The sequence below is a fragment of the Artemia sp. Qi Xiang Cuo genome, chromosome 13 (assembly GCF_049724085.1).
Source record: "Artemia sp. Qi Xiang Cuo chromosome 13, ASM4972408v1, whole genome shotgun sequence".
In the NCBI taxonomy this organism is placed as follows: Eukaryota; Metazoa; Arthropoda; class Branchiopoda; order Anostraca; family Artemiidae; genus Artemia; species Artemia sp. Qi Xiang Cuo.
The window spans coordinates 48,874,041-48,895,175 of NC_142806.1; the positions used below are offsets into that span (position 1 = coordinate 48,874,041).

The 21,135-nt window shown below is 35.5% G+C and overlaps 1 protein-coding gene across 2 annotated transcripts in view; it reads right to left on the reverse strand.

Annotated features, from left to right (window-relative positions):
- LOC148945363 (putative protein phosphatase 2C T23F11.1) overlaps positions 1-21,135 on the reverse strand; it is a 54,004-nt gene that overhangs the window by 20,717 nt on the left and 12,152 nt on the right. For both annotated transcript variants that reach the window (XM_089099563.1, XM_089099564.1), the window contains exon 3: positions 12,559-12,656. In XM_089099563.1, coding sequence (XP_088955689.1) covers positions 12,559-12,656 — 98 coding nt within the window. The remainder of the gene's footprint in view (positions 1-12,558; positions 12,657-21,135) is intronic.

Here is a 21,135-nt window from a genome sequence, read left to right on the forward strand (position 1 = left end):
TAAGATGCTTGTCCAAGCCGGCCTCGCTTTCCTTCATGCAGAGATGCGGACGTTCTGATTGTATTAACAGGTGTTAATGCGGCCAAGGAAAGGGTAACTGTAGTAGTCGGAAACGACACTGATTTATTGATCCTTCTCCTTTATCACCTGCCTCCGGAAGCTAGGGATTTCTACTTCAGTACCAAGTCCAGAGCGCTGTCAACTAAATACTGACACATCAACTTTATCAAAAGATCGCTGGAACAGGTTTGTCACTCTATTCTTGTTGACCACGCTTTTTTTGGTTGCGACACGACGTCCCGTATGTTTGGGATAGGAAAGCAGGCTATCCTGCTATTCCTGAAAAGCTATGAATAATTTAGGAATAACTGTGAAGTATTCCTTAATCCGCGCTCTAAGAAGGAAGAAGTCCAGCAAGTCGGTGAAAATATTTTGCTTTGTTTCTACAAGGCTAAGAAAGCAGAGGGCCTCAGCAAAGCTAGATACAGGGTTTTTCTTAAAAAACTGAACAGCTCAAAGACTTGAACTTTTGTGAACCCAGAAAGACTTCCACCAACTCCATCGGCTGTGAAATTTCATTCTTAGTCTTCTTTCAGGTAATAGAATGGCGTAATACTGCGTCAGAACTCGACCCGAAAGACTGAGGTTGGCGCTTACGTGACGGACGCCTCATTCCGATCATGACAGACGTCGGACCTACTCCGCCTCACCTGTTAAATGTGATTCATTGCAGCTGCACGCGTTCAAACTGTGACAGCTCACGCTGTAGTTGCTAATAAAATGGGTTGCCTTGCACACTTGCTTGCAAAGACTGCCAAGGGATTGCATGTTCCAATAGAGATGTTTTTGTTGATATCGATGAAGAAGACGATGTTTAACACAAATCCTTGATCTTATCCTTTTTAGTTCAATCATAACCGTATTTATCTTTTGCTTTGATTACCGCAGTTACCCGATTTGTTTCATTTTTTTACATTTAGTTTTATCTTATGTTTCTATTATATAGTCGAAGTAAATCTGCCCACGTACTCCGAAGGCCCGATGCATTGTCTTCCCTACGGTGAAAACACTGCAGAAAAGTAAGATACGAATCTAATGGCAAGTTTTTTTAAATCATCCAGTCAAAAAACTTTGGGGGCAACATTTTGACCAGCCGTACCGCACAAATCTCAAGGATACTGTTTTCCCCCTCCCCCACTAAACGGCGGAATTGAACAAGTCCAGTGATAAAACAACATAACTTTCTTTTTTCGAGTTCTCCGTGCAGAAAAAGAGCAGACGTTAAATTCGAGTGCACAATAAATCTGACCCTGAATTTTTCCAATTTTCCCCCTATTTTTAACCCTGTTCCGCCAAGGGGATTTTTGGGGACTTTTGATATGTTGAACAGAATTTTTTTCTCTACAAGATGGTGTAAAAATCTTTTATATTGCAATTTTTTCCCAGAGTTTCGTAGATTTACTGGACTATTATACCAACTAGCATCTAGGAAACCATTATTTTAACCAACCTTTCAGGTCCTTATTCTAACCAATGTGAATTTTCAAACAGTTCGTGGTAACGAACTGTAAGTGAGGAGCGACCCGGCTCAATAGTAACCGAAACTCTAAAAAACGGAATTTTGATACCAACAGATACATCAAAAGAATTGAATTTTTATGTAGCGTTTTTTGAAGTTTCTACGATAACACTTTCTATAAAAACCTTATACGCCCCCAGGGCATAACTTACAATCCTTGCCCTGAGGTGCATTGAGGGAGTGTCCTCCTCAAAAACATAATTTCTATCTGGAAATCAACTACGCTGAACAAAATGGCTATCTCAAAATTTTGATTGGATATATTTCGGGAAATGGTGGGCGTGGAAGGGGTGTTAGTAGCCTTCCGATCACTTTCGACTATTAAAAAGGGTACAAGCCGCTCCAATTTCCAATCGAGTGAGCCCTTTTCGAAGTTTCTACGATAACTTCTTCGATACAAAGTGCCCTGGCCTAAAGGAAAAAAATAGCACATTGTGCCAACACCGTTCTCATATTCCCCCAGGGCATAACTTAAAACCCTTTCCCTGAAGGTTGTGGGAGAGTGTCCTCCTCAAAAACATAATTTATATCTGGAAATCAACTACGCTTAACAAAATGGCTATCTCAAAATTTTGATTGGATGTGTCTGGGGAAATAATGGGCGTGAAAGGGGTATTAGTTGCCTTCCAATCACTTTCGACTATTAAAATGGGCATAGGCCGTTCAAATATCCATGTTAATGAGCCCCTCTCGAAGTTTCTACGACAACTCCTTCGATACGAAGTGCCCTGGTATGGAAAAAAAAATAATAATAATAATACATTGTGCCAACATAGTTCTTTACTTAGGCAGCGCGATTGCGCTGCCTATGATTAAATACACAAAAGGTTACTTCTATCAAACTTAGCATTATTTTGATTTTATTTTTTCACGTGGTTTATTATTATATGGTTTATTTTTCAAGATTTATTTGGCATGGAAAAATAATTTTCGAATCTCAGAAAGATTAAAATTTGCTAGCTGCCATTAAGAACTATCGGAAGGGGGTCTCCAAAAGTCAAACCCAGGGGCACATGTACTCTGTCTAAAATCGTGGCCGATACCTCAATATAGCTGAAACCCAAAATTGTTCATGTGTTCGCGCACTAACGTCTAATTAATACCCTAGCTTATATATTTTCTCAGTTACTGATCTGCTCTCAATTTTTGTTTTCCTTACACGGCAACATTGAACCAAATTTGCTTGACATTTTCTAGGTATTAATTAAAAAAAACTTTCCAAAAAATAAGTTTTTCAAAGAAAAGTAAAGGTAATTTTATACTAAACCTCAAGAGATACAAATAACTTTTATAATTAAAATTTAGAACAACCAGAAATTACTATTAAAGGGTAAATCAAACCCAAAACGAAAAGAAATTAAATAAGCAATCATAGCAAAAAACATACAATAAGTAATAATATAAATGAATAAACAGATCTTAAAGCGAGTAATGCTTAGATTGAATATGAAAATCAAGCTTAAAACGAAAACGAATATTTTGCTATTAAAGTATAAATGAAACTTAAAACGAACACAAATTAAATGAACAATCAATGCGAACAAACATACAATATATATTAATGTAAATGAATAAATAAATCTTAAAACGAGTGAAACTTTAATTGAATATGTAAATCAAGTTTGAATCGAATAAAAATAACTACAAACATGAGTTTGGGTATCGCCTCACTGCAGAAGCCTAAAACCTACTGCGTCATTGGCGCTTTACTGAAAACAATCCTTTGAAATATTTTCACTTTTGTAACTTTAAGAAATCAAAAATTAATTAAGATTTTAGGGAATAAATATCGGCATATTTATATTAAATTGACAATGCACATTTTTTTTCAGCAAACTCATTTGAATTTTTTTTTCAGTAAAGTACAAATTATATTCTGTCTTTTAGAAAGCATAGGGGTTTTGAACCATACTCATATTAATTTATGCTCGTTTTGAGTTTGACTCTAAAATTTATTTTAATTTTTGTTCGTTTTGGGTTTCATTTATTTATTGATACTGATTTTGGGTAGTTGTATGCTTGGTAGATTATATGATAGTCCGGACGTCAGGTGTTGAAAATGTGAATCATACCACGACGGAATGGGGCTGCTATGAGAATTAGCCTACCCTCCACCCCCTAAATTGACCATGCGGATTCAAAAATACCAATGGCACTTGCTCGCGAGTGGTGGAACACTCTGAAACTTGACATTTTATTATATTTTGGTGTTTAATGCAATAAAATGCATCTTCCGCAAAGTTTAAGGTACCGCTTTTTGCTCAAATAGAAATGCCTACAAGCCATAGAATGTTTTCATAACAAACTAACACGATTAGTAAAAAAAATGGCAGAGTTAAAAAAAAAAAAAATGGCAAAACTATATGAGTCTTGAACAGTCTTGGAAAGTATAAACTAAATCAAATTGAATATTAGATATATAATGATATTAATTGTTGAAAGATCCATCAGTTCCAAGGTTTTTTTTTCACTGTAATTTTCATTTTCAATGCTGTAAGAACTGGAAAATAATAAATTTGTAATATACGAGTAATTCGTTTTCAGTGAAGCACCAATGACGCAGAAGGCTTTAGGTTTTTACAGTTAAAGAAAGGGGCAGTATCCAAATTTTGTTTGTAGTGAAACTATATTTGTCTTGACCAATCTTGAAAAGAACTAATATATTAAACTGAATATTTGATGCATAATGATATTAATTGCTGAAAGCTCATCAGTTCAAAATTTTACTGAAATGTTAATATTTATCTCCAATAATAAGTACAAAAGAAAACATTTGTAATATAATTCGTTTTCAGTAAAGCGCCAATGACGCAGTAGGTTTAGGCTTCTGCAGTAAAGCGATAACCAAACTCTTGTTTGTAGTTATTTTTATTCGATTCAAACTTGATTTGCATATTCAATTTAAGTTTCACTCGTTTTAAGATTTATTTATTCATTTACATTAATATCTATTGTATGTTTGTTCGCATTGATTGTTTATTTAATTTCTCTTCGTTTTAAGTTTCATTTATACTTTAATAGCAAAATATTTGTTTTCGTTTTAAGCTTGATTTTCATATTCAATTTAAGCATTACTCGCTTTAAGATCTATTTATTCATTTATATTATTACTTGTTGTATGTTTTTTTCTATGATTGTCTATTTAATTTCTGTTCATTTCGGGGTTCATCTATCCTTTAATAGTAATTTCTGGTCGTTTTAAGTTTTAATTTCAACAGGTAGTTTTATCTCCTGAGCTTAATTTTAAAATTGCCCTTAGTTTTATGTGAAAAACCCATTTTTCAGAAAGCTTTTTTTAAATTAATTTTTTTCATTTTTGATAGCAATAATGTTCCAGTTTTTAAGGCATGGGGAGGGGGGGGGTAATTACAGCCCGATTATTCTTGACTTTAAAAAACAGATCTAGAACTTTCAATTTAAATCGAATGAGGCTTTTTTCCAAGTCTATACGATTACCTCTTTGATAAAAACCTTATATATGAACAATAGACAGCTTGCATAACTTGTGGACAGCTATTGACAATAATGAATGGATTGAAAAAATAGCTCCAATAAGGGGGTTTAGACAATTTCACTTGCTAACACAAAGGCATCACGACTGTTTGGAATTGACCTTAATAGGAATTTGTGTGCCAAAGCAATTTTGCATCTATCACAGAGTATGTATTTTAACCTTATAATTGGATAATTATAATGGATTTCCTATGAGTTCTTCCCAAACAAAACCCCTTTCCATAAGTTATAAATCCCCCTTAATAAGTTAGGCCCCAGGGCATACCTTACAACGCCTCCCCCTGGGCTCTGATGGTCTGTGTCGACCCCAGAGTTTTTTGTTATCAGACCTTTGAACTATTTTAACAAAATGTTTATCTCAAAATTTTTATATGATGCATTTATTGCTTGGAGGAGGGGGGGGGGCTAGTTGCCCTCCAATCTCTTTTGAATCTTAAAAAGTGAACAAGAACTTTCAATTTTGAGTCAAATGAGCCCTCTCTAAAGTTTATACGAGCATCCCTTCCATAAGAAATAATGGGAAGGATTCGGAGAATCCTTAAATTACAAGCCTTGCCCTGAGGGCTGTGGGGGAGTTGTCATCATTAAAGACCTAATTTCCAGAACTTAAAACTACGTTTAATAAAATGGCTGTCCCAAAATTTTGATTGAATATGTTTGGGGAAAAGGTAGTCGTGAGAGTTGCCCTCAAGTCACTTTCGACTATTAAAAAGGGCACTGGCCCTTTGAATTTCCAATCAAATGAGCCCTTTTGAAGTTTCTACGACACCGCCTTCTATAAAAACCTTATATTAAAACCCTTGCCTTCAGGGTTGTGGGGGAGTGTCCCCTCCCCTGGATCCGCCACTGCCTTACACTCTCTGTTTATTTCCTTGTTAGGGAGGAGAGCAGATGCCTAATAGGTGTGTATTAAAACTAAAACATTTTAACTCTCATCTGACCTTCAGGTATAAACAGAATTAGTTCAAAGGAGGGGGTGGGGAAAAAGGGCGTGTGGGGGATTTTTTGCCCTTCGATCTCCTTTTATATGGAGGCAAAATCTACAAACAGAAAAAATTCTTTTAGTATCTAGAAAGAATTATGTAATCATTGCAGTATATAAACCTATCCTCCTATTTGCGCTGCAAATGGGAGGATAATAGGGGGTCAGGTTTAATGCTAAGGGGTGGACGGGCGGGGCTGGCTGTGCACAACAAAATGAGGAGTTTTTAGAAAAAGACCCAATAAAACATTAAAGTCTTATGGTTTTTATGACCTTTGGTTTTCTATTGTCTAAGACTTAGTAACAGAAAACATTAATTTAAAAAAAAACTAAAATAGCTTTATAAGAGAGGTAACCATTAACAAGCATTATGTAGAGCTATCCTCCCATTTGCGCAACAAATGGGAGGAGGGGGCGGGTTTAATGCTAAGGGGTGGGCGGTCGGGACTGGCTGTGCAAAGCCTTCTACCTGGTGGTCCTGTTTTCACTTATCTTATTGCACAACTAAAAAAACAATAAAACATCGAAACCTTATTGCCTTTATGGCAGTGAGGAAATCCTTTTATATGGAAGCAAAATCTAAAAACAGAAAAAAATTATTTAAGTATCTATAAAGAATTATATAATCGTTGCAGTACATAAACCTATCCTCCGATTTACGCTGCAAATGGGAGGAGGGGGTCGGATTTAATGCTAAGGGGTGGGCGGACGGGGCTGGCTGTACACAAAATTCTCGTTGGTGGCCCTGTTTTCACTAATCTTAGTGCACAACTAAAAAACAATAAAACATCAAAACCTTATTGCCCTTATGACCTTTAGTTTTTTATTGTCTAAAACTTAGTAACATAAGAAAATTAATCTAAAAAACTAAAATAACTTTACACAAGAGATAACCATTCACAAGCAGTACATAGAGATATCCTGCCATTTGCGCTGAAAATGCGAGGATAATATGGGGTTGGACAGACCTATCCTCCCATCTGCACTGGAAATGAAAGGAAATCAGGGCGTAGGGTTTAATGCTAAGGGGTGGGTGGTCAGGTCTGGCTGTACAAAACAAAATGAGGAGTTTTTAGAAAAAGATCCAATAAAACATTAAAGCCTTATGGTCTTTTTGACCTTTTGTTTTCTATCGTCTAAAACTTAGAAACAGAAAAAAATATTAATTAAAAAAACTAAAATAACTTTACAAAAGAGATAATAATTAACAAGCACTATATAAGGCTGTCCTCACATTTGCGCTATAAATGGGAGGATGTTTTTTGAAATGAGGAGTTCTTAGAAGAAGGCCAAATAGTTTTGGCTGTGCAAAACCTTCCAGTTGGTGACCCTGTTTTTACTGATCTTATTGCAAAACTAAAAACAATTCAACATCGAAACCTTATTGCCTTTATGGCAATAAGGAAATCCTTTTATATGGAGGCAAAATCTACAAACAGAAAAAAATCTTTTAGTATCTAGAAAGAATTATATAATCGTTGCATCGGGTACACAACAAAATCAGGAGTTTTTAGAAAAAGACCCAATAAAACATTAAAGCCTTATGGTCTTTTTGACCTTTTGTTTTCTATTGTGTAAAACTTAGTAACAGAAAAAAAATTAATTAAGAAAACTAAAATAACTTTACAAAAGAGATAATAATTAACAAGCACTATATAAGGCTGTCCTCACATTTGCGCTATAAATGGGAGGATATTAGGGGGTCGGGTTTAATCCATCCTAAATGGTGGGCGGACGGGGCTGGCTGTGCACAACCTTCCCGTTGGTGGCCCTGTTTTCATTAATCTTAGTGCAAAACTAAAAAACAATAAAACATCAAAACCTTATTGCCCTTATGACCTTTAGTTTTCTATTGTCTAAAAGTAACATAAGAAAATTAATCTAAAAAACTAAAATAACTTTACACAAGAGATAACCATTCACAAGCAGTATATAGAGCTATCGGGCCATTTGCGCTGCAAATGCGAGGATATTACGGGGTTTGACAGACCTATCCTCCCATTTGCACTTTAATCACTTTTGACTATTAAAAAGGGCACTATCCCTTTGAATTTCCAATCGAATGAACCTTTTTGAAGTTTCTATGACAACGCCTTCTATAAAAACTGTATATGCCCCCAGGGCATAAATTAAAACCCTTGCCCTGAGGGTTGTGGGGGATTGTCTTCCTCAAAGATAGGTTTTATCTCTGAAAATCAACTACGCTGAACAAAATGGGTATCTCAAAATTTTGATTGGATGTCTTGGGGGACTAATGGGCGTGGGGGGTGGCCCTCATTGGCCCTCCAGTCCCTGTTGAATATTAAAAAAGGTACTATTACTTTCAATTTCCAATCGAATGAGCCTTTTTTGAAGTTTCTACGATAACACCTTCTATAAAAACCTTATCTTAAAACCCTTGCCCTGAAGGTTCTGGGGGAGTGTCCTCCTCAAAAACATATTTTCTATCAGGAAATCAACTACGATGAACAAAATGGCTATCTCAAAATTTTGATTGGATGTGTTTGGGGAAATGATGGGCGTGGGGGGGGGGGGCTAGTTGCACTCCAATCACTTTCGACTATTAAAAAGGGCAGTAGCCCTTTTTTCCAATCGAATGAGCCTGTTTTGAAGTTTCTACGACAACGCCTTCTATAAAAACCTTATATGCCACCAGGGCATAACTTAAAACCCTTGCCCTGAGGTGTGTGGGGGATTGTCCTCCTCGAAAACATATTTTCTATCTGGAAATCAACTACACTGAACAAAATGGCTATCTGAAGATTTTGACTGGATGTGTTTGGGGGAATGATGGGCGTGCGGGGGGGGGGGCTAGTTGCCCTCCAATCATTTTCGACTATTAAAAAGGGCACTAGCCCTTTAATTTCCAATGGAATGAGCCTGTTTTGAAGTTTCTATGACAACTCCTTCTATGAAAACCTTTTATGACCCCAGGGCATAACTTAAAACCCTTGCCCTGAGGGTTGTGGGGGAGTATCCTCCTCAAAAATATATTTACTATTTGGAAATCAACTACGCTGAACAAAATGGTTATCTGAAAATTTTGATTGGATGTGTTTGGGGAAATGATGGGTGTGGGGGGGGGGGGGCTAGTTATACTCCAATCACTTTCGACTATTAAAAAGGGCACTAGCTCTTTAATTTCCAATCGAAGGAGCCTGTTTTGAAGTTTCTACGACAACGGCTTCTATAAAAAACCTATATATGCCCCCCGGGCATAACTTAAAACCCGTGCCCTGAGGGTTGTGGGGGAGTATCCTCCTCAAAAATATATTTTCTATCTGGAAATCAACTACGCTGAACAAAATGGCTGTCTGAAAATTTTGATGGGATGTGTTTGGGGTAATGATGGGCGTGGGGGGGGGGAGGAGGGCTAGTGGCCCTCCAATCATTTTCGACTATTAAAAAGAGCACTAGCCCTTTAATTTCCAATCGAATGAGCCTGTTTTGAAGTTTCTACGACAACGCCTTCTATAAAAAACCTTATATGCCCCCAGGGCATAACTTAAAACCCTTGCCCTGAGGGTTGTGGGGGAGTGTCCTCCTCAACAATATATTTTCTATCTGGAAATCAACTATGCTGAACAAAATAGCTATCTGAAAATTTTTATTGGGTGTGTTTGGGGAAATGATGGGCATGAGGGGGGGAGGGGGGCTAGTTACACTCCAATTATTTTCGACTATTAAAAAGTGAACTAGCCCTTTAATTTCCAATTGATTGAGCCTGTTTTGAAGTTTCTACGACATCACCTTCTATAAAAACCTTATATGCCCCCAGGGCATAACTTAAAACCCTTGCCCTGAGGGTTGTGGGGGAGTATCCACCTCAAAAATATATTTTCTATCTGCAAATCAACTACGCTTAACAAAATGGCTATCTCAAGATTTTGATTGGCTGTGTTTGGGGGAAGGATGGGCGTGGGGGGGCTAGTTGCCCTCCAATCACTTTCGACTATTGAAAATGGCACTAGAACTCTTGATTTCCAATCGAATGAGCTCCCTTAGAAGTTTCGACGACGACCCCTTGCATATGAAGTGCTTCTTGAAAAAAAAAAATAATAATAATAAAACATTGGAGCCGTATGGCCTTTACTATAGGCAACGCTACAGCGTTGCCTCTGATTATTGCTCTAAGCTTTCAATAAATAGCTATAATACTTTTAATTGAAAATAATACACAAACGTCCAAATAACACAACTAAAGTTTTGACAATACCAGCCAAACCAGGAAAACTTCAAAATTATCCATCACTACTCGACCATGCCTTTTAGTACTGCAAGACCCTGTCTTTTAGGCCAGAATCTTAAGTTGTGAAGCCAGCTGTAAACACCCTCTTTCACCACATACAAATTACACAACAATTACAATACCAGACACAGTGTTACAACTATTGTACTTAAACTTTAAGCAATAGCCCAAATCTACTCCAATAGCCGAAAAACCTGTGATGCAAAAGAAGATACTTGGACTTGAAAAAAAGATACTTTTTTTGTTTTATTTTAGGGGCGCTCTGGAGCCATTACACAGCCATCAAATTACACAACAGTTACAATACCAGACACAGTGTTACAACTATTGTACTTAAACTTTAAACAATAGACGACATCTACTCCAATAGCCGAAAAACCTATTTAAAACTTGTCCTAGATGATTACAGAATGATACAGCAAGTTTGTTTGTTTTTTGCTCACCTTGTTCTGCATTTTAATCCTTCAAATTCTGTCCCTTAGGTCTCTCATGTTCACAGTTCAGAAATGTGATGCAAAAGAAGATACTTGGACTTGAAAAAGATACTTTTTTGTTTTATTTTAGGGGCGCTCTGGAGCCACGACTGCCAAAAAAAGATACTCCATTTCTCTTCTATTTTCTTATTTTACTCATATTTAATCATTTCTTTTCTTTTATGTATTTTTATATTTTTTGGTTACTTAAGGTGTCGGTGTCTCCTGTATCCGGGGTCACTCTTGTTCAACAGTTAAATGGTTTACAGCTGTTAAATTATGTTTATTTGATAAAGTTAGAAAGATTGATTTTATTGTATCTTCTTTTGATCACTTATGTTTTAACATGCTTTGAAATTTACCGCAATTCTATTTCTACCTTTTTTTACTGGCTATGAAATTTTAGGCCAATTTACGCGTACCTCCCTGGGAAATCCGTTTTAACTAATCTTATCATAGCAATAAAATGTTTATCTTCTAGTTTTCTTTTTTAACGCCAAACCAGAAAACCATAATAAGGGCTTTAGTGCAAATAAAAGGTAGGCTATACAAAACAAAATGGGTTTCCAATAATTTCGAAAGTGATAAAAAATCTCTAGTGAGTGTTCATCAACTGAAAAAAAAGGTGATTTACCTTAAACATGCGATTTTCAAAAAGAATCAAGACAAAATTCAAGGGAATAATAAAATAATAAAAAATAAAAATAATATATAATAAATGATAAAAAATAAGGAAGAATTTTATTTATGTGAAATTTATTGTCTCAACCCATACGATTTTGTTGCTAACTTTTTTCTGACTACAAAATTTTAATTTAATGAAGTAAGTCCAACTTAGTTAACATTTTTTTTTTTTTTTTTTTTTGTGGAGAAATACATTAAATATAGTCAAGACAAGAAATAAAATTCAAAGAAAATATTCTATTTCTTTGAAAGGCATTCTTTCTATGTACCAAGCTCTTTTTATCTACTCCTTCCTAGTGAATAAATATGGATAAAATTCGAAATTTACGGAGATGAGCTTAATTTGCTGAGACCATGATTGGCAAGCTAAACTGGAAGCTGGGAAAACTGGCCTCGGCCCAGCCAATTGTTTTTCAATTGGCTTGATTCTCGGTCATCTGTACCTCCAGCTCAAGTACTAACTAACATAGTCGTGCATACTCTGTACCACAACAGTATCTGTGTTACACGCCAAAATCTGGCATTTTTAGGGGGGGGGGGTACGAGGGGGTAAGATTTAAAAATGAAAATCTTCTTTCCCATCAAAACATCAAACTGAATTTTGGGTTTTCTGTTTTGCTAGGGGGAGACAAGACTGATACTTATTTTTATTTTGGTCCTTTTTTCCTTTATCAATTTTATTGTTCTATGATTATCTACCGATCGCATTTAAAAATTGCTTATCTCCGTCGCAAAGACACTGTAAATACCGGTCATTACTGGGACAAAAAAAAATTCAGAACTTCAACCTCAAATGCTACCTAGTAGCATTAAGTGCTATATACCACAAATAAGTCGTATTATTCAGTTACAAGTTGTATTTTTTTTTTTTTTTTTTTTTTTTTTTTTTTTTTTTACAGTATTTAACCTCACCTTTAAGATCATGAAAACATGCAAATATCTGTTTCACTTCGAGCAAGGCGATACGCAAAACGATTATTGAAATTTAATTTAAAGCTTCACTTGTTTTTACGTATTAATCCTGTTTTTCTTATGCAAGAAAAATTTCCAAAAAATAGGAAAAGAAAAATTTAAATACCTTTTTTAAAGCAGCTTCATAGTTGCCGGATTTGTACTCTTCTAAGTTCACCAATATCTTGTGCAAGTGAGTAGATGCATATTCAGCAAATTTAGAACCTAAAAATGGCAGTAAAATATAAAAAATCAACAAAATATGTAATCTTTGGTCCACAAAAAAATGGACGTCCAAACTATTCGGCCACATCCTAACATTAAAAGAGGTACAGGTGCATTATATGGTACACAAAAAAGAAGTGAAATATGATTAATGCTAATGAAATAAAATGAAATAGATAAATATGAAATAGTTTGTAAACAAATTTTGGCAATATATTTGCACATTAGGGGGTGGGGGGTAAAGTATTCCTTATATTTAAAATGTAAACTGACCTAGGTACCTCCCCCCTCCCTACACCGCAAAACAAAATAGCTTAAATATTATAAATTCAATGAGAAACCACGCTTTGCGATCAATTTAGAAAGCAAATACCCGTTTTACGCGTCTCCATGTCTGCATTCCTTGGACAGTTTATAGCGCCGTGTTAGGTATAACGCACCAGTACCTTAACAGATATATTCCTTTTATGCCCAGAAAAGCATTTTATTTTGAAAATATATGTAGACCCATCCTGTAAACCGAATTGGCTTTTTGGAGGCATTTTAAATCAGTCAAGGCATTAAAAATTACTTAAATTGGCTCATTTCCCCAACAGATCCATTTGATATTCTGCTGCCATACAGACCAAAAAGGTGCACTGACTCAAAAATTTCTAAAGGATCTGGAGATTTTACAAGAGGCGGGGGAGGGCCCATATTTGAAAACAATTTTGTGAACTTTTAGCACTGCTTGGACGGTTATCACGTTAAACTAAACGACGGTTATATCTCTAAGTTAAACTAAAAACGCATCTTTGAACACTTTATAACCACAATTCACGCTCTCATTTTGTAGGATAAAGGCCGGTTCCGAATACGATTAATATCAAGATTCAACGTCCTATATTCATCGCTTGATTCAACGTCCTATATAACCTAATGCTCGAGGTGTTTCTTTAAATATTGGAACCAGCCAACGAAGCAAATAACAAAGATGCTAGCCGATCAGAATTTTATAAATGGCCAGCCTTACCCAGGTTCTAACCAATTAAAATAGTTTTGGTGAAACTAATTCCGAGTGCTAGTGAGGTCTTTATTGTGACTCGGTTTGGGCTCAAAACATTGCAAAAGTACGTGCTAGCTCAGCCTCGGTACTAGTAAAATTGCATGTTCTCTGTGCAAGTTTTTAATATGAAATTTTCCTGCTGTCCTCCGGTTTAAATTTTTATGTCAAACGACAATTTTGCAATCATTCTATAGCTGAATTGCAATTCAATCTATCTACCAAATTACTTTTTTGATATTATTTTATGCATTGTACGTTGAATATTAGTTGAAAGTCGTTGAAAAAAGGATGAAATTTCAATTTTCTAACCAAGTTTATATCTTTCTCGAATTAAGGTCTAAGTAAGATCATAATTCTGGCTCGATGAATAGATAGATCCGAGACTGATGAATCGCATTATATAAGCATCTTGTTCTTCTGTTGCAAGTTACAGCAGTGGGTTTGTCGCAAAATCACGTGTTTTACAGGGAACATAACCGTCTCTGTATTTATAGAAGTGAGTTTCTTCTCCTTCTTCAAGCAAAATCATTTTGTGCTTTATAAACAAAATTTGGTCAATATTCACACTGCACTGCTCGGTTAGAACACAATCCATTCTTACCTCACAAGCAAGACACACAAATCGAATACTGTCACTGAAAATAACAACTAATTTCATGGACGTTTGCATATTAAACAAAATTATAAAGTTGGAACCTATTTTTCCTATGCGTAATCTGATTACCTTCTCTATAGGAGAGAATGACGTTCGCCTTCTAAATATTTACATAAATATAAGGAGTAAAACAGTCAACAGATGATGAATTAAGCATTCGGCACTGATTCTCTTTTTAAGAAAAACTGAAACAGACTAAAACATCAGGGTAAAAAAAGATAGTATGTTTCTGTTCAGTTGATTGGAAAGCAGAAACTAAAAGAAAACAGCGGTGACACAACGAATTGCTCCGTTTCTGTTTATTTTCCAAAAAAAAAAAAACAGCTGTAAAAAAGCGAAAAACAGAGGCATTCAAACAAACGTTTTACTTATTTGTGAAGTATTAACATTTGAGAAAGAAGGAAATAAAAGTCATTTGGGTCCTTGAAAACGCTTCCCTGTAAACCCATAATTCCCAAAACGGGACACAGGTCCCGCAGGGCGTTCACCCTTCGGCTGACTATACTTTAGAGCCTTGATTCTGAAAGAAATTAAATAAAAAACAAGTTTTTTTTAACTGAAAGTAAGGAACGACGTTAAAACTTAAAACGAACAGAAATTATTCCGTATATGAAAGGGGTTGTCCCCTCCTTTAACGCCTCGCTCTTTACGCTAAAGTTTTTTATTGTTTAAAAAAATAGAGTTGTGAGAGTCAAACTTTAGCGTAAAGAGCGAGGCGTTGAGGAGGGGACAGCCCCTTGAATATACGGAATAATTTCTGTTCGTTTTAAGTTTTAACGTCGTTCCTTTATTTAATTGTAGAAAGAGACCAGCCAAGACAGGTAGTCCAAGTAATATTTTTGTTAATTTTTGAGCGTTTTTGAATTAATGCAGGTTTTGATCTTGGCTCACCGTACATGAATAATTAAAACAAAATTTGCATATTAATTTACTTTTATTTGGTTAAATGGCTTTCTCGAAATTTGTTTTATTATATTTACGAACGTTTTTATTAGTAATAAATATACGTAACTTACGAATTAACTTACGTAACGAACTTCTATATTCATATATTTTTAATACGTATATTAGAGGGTTCGCCCTTAGTCAATACCTTGCTCTTTAAGCTAAAGTTCGAATTTTGTTCCAATTCTTTAAAAAGGACCGCTTAATCACAAAGGCTGTGAATTAAAATAAATAGCTCTTATGAAAGTACTAAAAAATCTTTGGCTTAAAGAGCGAGGTATGGACTAGGGGGTGAACCCAATCATATATGTAATATTTTCTGTTCGTTTTAAGTTTTGATGTTGCTGCTGTTGCAGTTGAAAAACTTTTTTTATTTATTTAATTTTTGATCTTTTTTTAAATAATGCTGGGAAATCCGGCGTCCCCTTCATAGCAATGTCGCTTCCTCCATGAAAACTTCCTTCGTGTAGATTCTTCCAAATAGCCCCCGACCCCTCCCCCCACTACCAGAAAGTCCCCCCTGAAAGCGTCTGTATACTTCCCAATAACCAATACTATATGTTAACATTGGGTAAAGTTCATAACTTTAAGCCCTCCCCCCAGGGAACTTCGAGGGATTAAGTCATCCTAAAAGACATACTTATAATATTTTCGAACATGCTGAACAAAATGGCTGTCTCAACATTTTGGTCGGGTGACTTTGGGAAAAAGGAGCGTGGGAGGGGGTCTAGTTGCCCTCCATTTTTTTGGTCACTTAAAAAGGGCACTAGAACTTTTAATTTCGATTCCAACGAGCCCTCCCGCGATATTCTAGGACCACTGGGTCGATACGATCACCCCTGGGGAAAAAAAAATAAACACGCATCCGTGATCTTTCTTCTGGCAAAAAATGCAAAATTCCACATTTTTGTAGATAGGAGCTTGAAACCTCTACAGTGGGATTTTCTGATATGCTGAATATGATGGTGTGATTTTCATTAAGGTTCTATAGCTTTTAGTGGGTAATTCCCCCTTTTTTCGAAAATCAGCCAAATTTTTTCAGGCGCGTAACTTTTGATGGGTAGGACTAAACTTGATGAAACTTATATATGAAATCGGTATTAAAATCTGATTCTTATGATGTATCTATTGGTATCAAAATACGTTTTCTAGAGTTTCGGTTACCATTGAGCCGGGTCGCTCCTTACTTACAGTTCGTTACCACTACTGTATATATAATTAGCAGTATGATCTTTCCCTATCTCACCCATTATAAAAACCGATATATATATATATATATATATATATATATATATATATATATATATATATATATATATATATATATATATATATATATATATATATATATATATATATATATATATATATATATATATATATATATATGTATATATATATATATATATATATATATATATATATATATATTTATATATATATATATATATATATATATATATATATATATATATATATATATATATAATAAATATGTATATATATAGGCCAATCAGTTAAGTCCACGGTATATAAATAATAGATTAAGTCATAATTTGTATATAAATTAAGTCTTACCTGTGAGATGGGACAGTTGCAAACCACTTGGCCGGCTCACTAAGTTTTTTTCTGCTTTCGCAATTACGAACAATACAATTTCGAACGATTTCTCATTGATTGACGCATACACACTAACCCGCTAAAGCATGAATAAGTGGGAGGAGTTTTTTGTTCGCACCGAGAATGAAGAGCCAGAAATCATCGGCGGTAAACTTACTGCCTAATTATATATACAGTGGTTACCACGAACTGTTTGAAACATCTTGCATATGTATGACGCCACATTCATATGCATTAAAAGAGCAAGAACGATACATGATAGCATTGCAATCACGCCATACATTGTATAAAAGGTTTTTGTTTGAACAATATTTCTCATTAGTATAAAATATGCATAGAAGACAACCCCCCCCCCCAACAAAAAAAAAGAAAAAAAAGATACCAAGTTAATGGACTTTTAAGCTTCCTTCGGGTGAATAGACGTAAAATTTTGAATAACAAAATTTAAATACCACGATGGGACATCAATATTTTGAGAAACGCCTAGGTAGGCATGGCCCAAAATTGGTTGGGAACCACTTCTGAAGACAAACACATAACAGATGTACTAGTCTTTGTCACACTGCTGGCTGGACGCTGAGCCAGTTCCCAAGGTTTAAATTACAATTCTTTTTTGTAAAGCTTGAAAAATACTCCTTCAAAATAGCTTTGGAATAAATAGCCTGTTATTGTAAACCATGGACGATTGAAGGGATATAAATTTTGCTAAAGAGGATAGCAAAAGAATTTACATGGAAGAGAAAGCACAAGAAAAGATGCAAGTAAAGACTTGTGGATGCAGCAAAACCAGCAGCTTGAATTGGCCCAGAATAAGCTAAAAAAACTTCTCAAGTATCCAGGGATTTTTACAAGATCCGGGGGAAAGGGGTGCTCATATTTGACAACAGTTATTGGGAATTTTAGGATTGTTTGGACGATTATCCCGATCTTCTGAAAGTTAAACTAACAAAAAGTATCTTTTAACACTTGATAGGGTAGGGTAAAGACCTGTTGTCTACTTTCTAGCCTTTACCAAAAAAGATCCCCATATCTTTTAGTTTTATGCATTAGCTTTCTATCATAGAAAAAAAGTGAACGGATCTGTATACGTTTAACAAAAAAAACAAGTTATTTTTCAAGTGAAAGTAACGAACAATATTAAAAATCAAGATGAAAAGAGATTATTTCATATACGAAGGAGTTATCCCCTCCTCAATATCTTGCTCTTCGCGCAAAAGTTCTTGGCAATTTTAAAAAAGCTTCCTATTCTAATTAAACCGCTTTTTAGTTTTAGGAGATATTCGATAAAAATTGGGACAAACAATCAAACTTAGGCGTAAAGAGTAAGGTTCAATGACATATTCAAAAATATATTCAATGACAGTGCCGAAGAAAAAACCGTTTTTTCTTCGGCACTCTCATTGAATATATTTTTTCGTTTCGCGCTGAAGAAGAGAGGCGTTTGCCCCCCCCCTCGAAATACTCACTTTGTTGTGTTTTGTCAGTATTTTCATTTGGCCTACATTTTTGCTTGTTTTTATTTATTTGTTACGTCAAGCCAATGTGGTTTAAGAAATTATTTTAGTAACAAAGATAAACACAGACTACCGCGCGACAAGTTTTTGCCGAGGCGCGAGCCTGAAATCGATAATTCCTGCTGCTTTCTGCCAGGGAAGTGACAGAAGAATCAAAACGGCTAAGATTCACTTGGGAAAAAAACCTTCTAAATTTAAGGGTTCAGGAGGATTGCTGATGGTGCTGGAGTGGCTAAGGAGCCACATTAGTTCTCTAATCATAGAGACTAGAAATCGTTCAAAGACTGGTTCAAAGTGGAAAATACCTACCTTTCTGATGAAACGTTACCAATAGAAGTCTGGCTGGAGGGGGGTGTTCTGGAAAAGCTGCCGGCCCACTGATTCTCAACCAAACAGATTGAAAATATCTTTATTGGAAAGGCGAGGTCTGTGCCAAATTTTTGAACATTCGTTTTTGTATTGGATTAAAAAAAAAAAAAAAAGTTTTTTTAACTGAAAGTAAGGAACGATGTTAAAACTTAAAACGAACAGAAATTATTCCGTGCATGAAAGGGGCTGTCCCCTCCTCAACGCCTCGCTCTTTACGCTAATGATTTTTATTGTTTAACAAAAAATAGAGTTGTGAGAGAGTCAAACTATAGCGTAAAGAGCGAGGCGTTGTGGAGGGGACAGTCCCTTTCATGAACGGAACAATTTCTGTTCGTTTTAAGTTTCAACGTCGTTCCTTACTTTCAGTAAAAAAAAAACTTGTTCTTTTTATTTAATTTTTGAACGTTTTTGAATTAATGCAGGTTTTGATTTTGGCTCACCGTACATGAATAATTGAAACAAAATTTTAATATTAATTTTACTTTTATTTGGTTAAATGGCTTTCTCAAAACATGTTTAATTTTATTTACGAACGTTTTTATTAGTAACAAGAATACGTAACTTACGAATTAACTTACATAACAAACTTCTATATTCATACATTTTTAATACATATATTAGAGGGTTCACCCCCTAGTCACTACCTTGCGCTCTAAGATAACGTTCGAATTTTGTTCCAATTATTTAAAAATGACCCCTTAATCATAAATTCCGTTAATTAGAATAAATAGCTCTTATGAAAGTACTAAATTATCTTTGGCTTAAAGAGCGAGGTATTGACAAGGGGGTGAACCCAATCATATACGTAATGTTTTCTGTCGTTTTAAGTTTTGATGTTGCTCCTAACTTTCAGTAAAAAAAACTTGTTTTTTTATATATATAATTTTCTGATCTTTTTTTAAATAATGCTTGAAAATCCAGAGCCCCCTTCATAGAACTGTCCCTTCCCCCTGAAAACTTCCTTCGTGGAACAATCCTCCCACATAGCCCCCGACCCACTCCCCCCCACTACCAGAAAAATCCCCCTTGAAAACGGCTGTATACTTCCCAATAACAAATACTAAATGTAAACAATGGGTAAAGTTCATAACTTCCAGCCCTCCCCCCGGGGACTTCGGGGGATTAATTCATCCTAAACGACATAGTTATCATATTTTCGACCATGCTGAACAAAATGGCTATCTCAAAATTTTGATCGGGTGACTTTTGGAAAAAAATGAGAGTGGGAGGGAGCTAGTTGCCCTCCATTTTTTGGTCACTTAAAAAGGGCACTAGAACTTTTAATTTCCGTTTGAATGAGCCCTCCCGCGATATTCTAGAGCCCCTGGGGCGATACGATCACCCAAGGGGAAAAAAACAAATAAACACGCATCCGTGATCTTTCTTCTGGCAAAAAATGCAAAATTCCACATTTTTGTAGACAGGAGCTTGAAACCTCTGTAGTAGGGTTCTCTGATACGCTGAATATGATGGTGTGATTTTCATTAAGGTGCTATAAGTTTTAGGGGGTCTTTCCCCTTTTTTTCGAAAATCAGCAAAATTTTCTCAGGCGCGTAACTTTTGTTAGGTAGAACTAATCTTGATGAAACTTATATATTTGAAATCAGCATTAAAATTTGATTCTTTTGATGTATCTATTGGTATTAAAATTCCGTTTTCTAGTTTCGGTTACCATTGAGCCGGGTCGCTCCTTACTTACGGTTCGTTACCACGAACTGTTTGATAACTTATTTCACCCTTTGTAAAATTCATTCCAGCCAGATGCCGCCTTTTGATTAAGCCTATCCGATTACAGTCTTAGTCTTGTCGCTATTATTCCTTTTTTCTTTTATATTTCCCCGTCCTGTGATAGGATGAGTAAATCTAGAGAACTGACAAATAAAACTATTTTTAGAGACCCCTGTGGAGATTTCGTAATAGACATGGATAAATCTAGAAAACAATGACACCCAAGTTGACAGTAGCACAATCTTTTTGGAAAAGAGCGCTCCTATGCGAATCAAATACAAATTCTGATGCTACCATTCTCATTTAGAGCATATTTAAAGCATACTGAGTCAGCTGTTTTTGCTTGCCTATTTATTAGGCAGTCCTCCGCTACAGGCAGCTCAGGAATGAAGAATTCCTAGCTCAACTTCATTTTCCAAATGACCTTTCCCGCTAACAGTAAGGCTAGAACATCACTCAGACAATGCTTCTGAACGATTCAGGACCCTGAGATCTCACAGTTAGTAAACATCTTTATAAATATCTCAGTAGTATAACATAAAATGGTTGAAAGGCAAGAAATTAAGCAAGAACTTCGTAGAACCTGATGAAGATTTACCCACT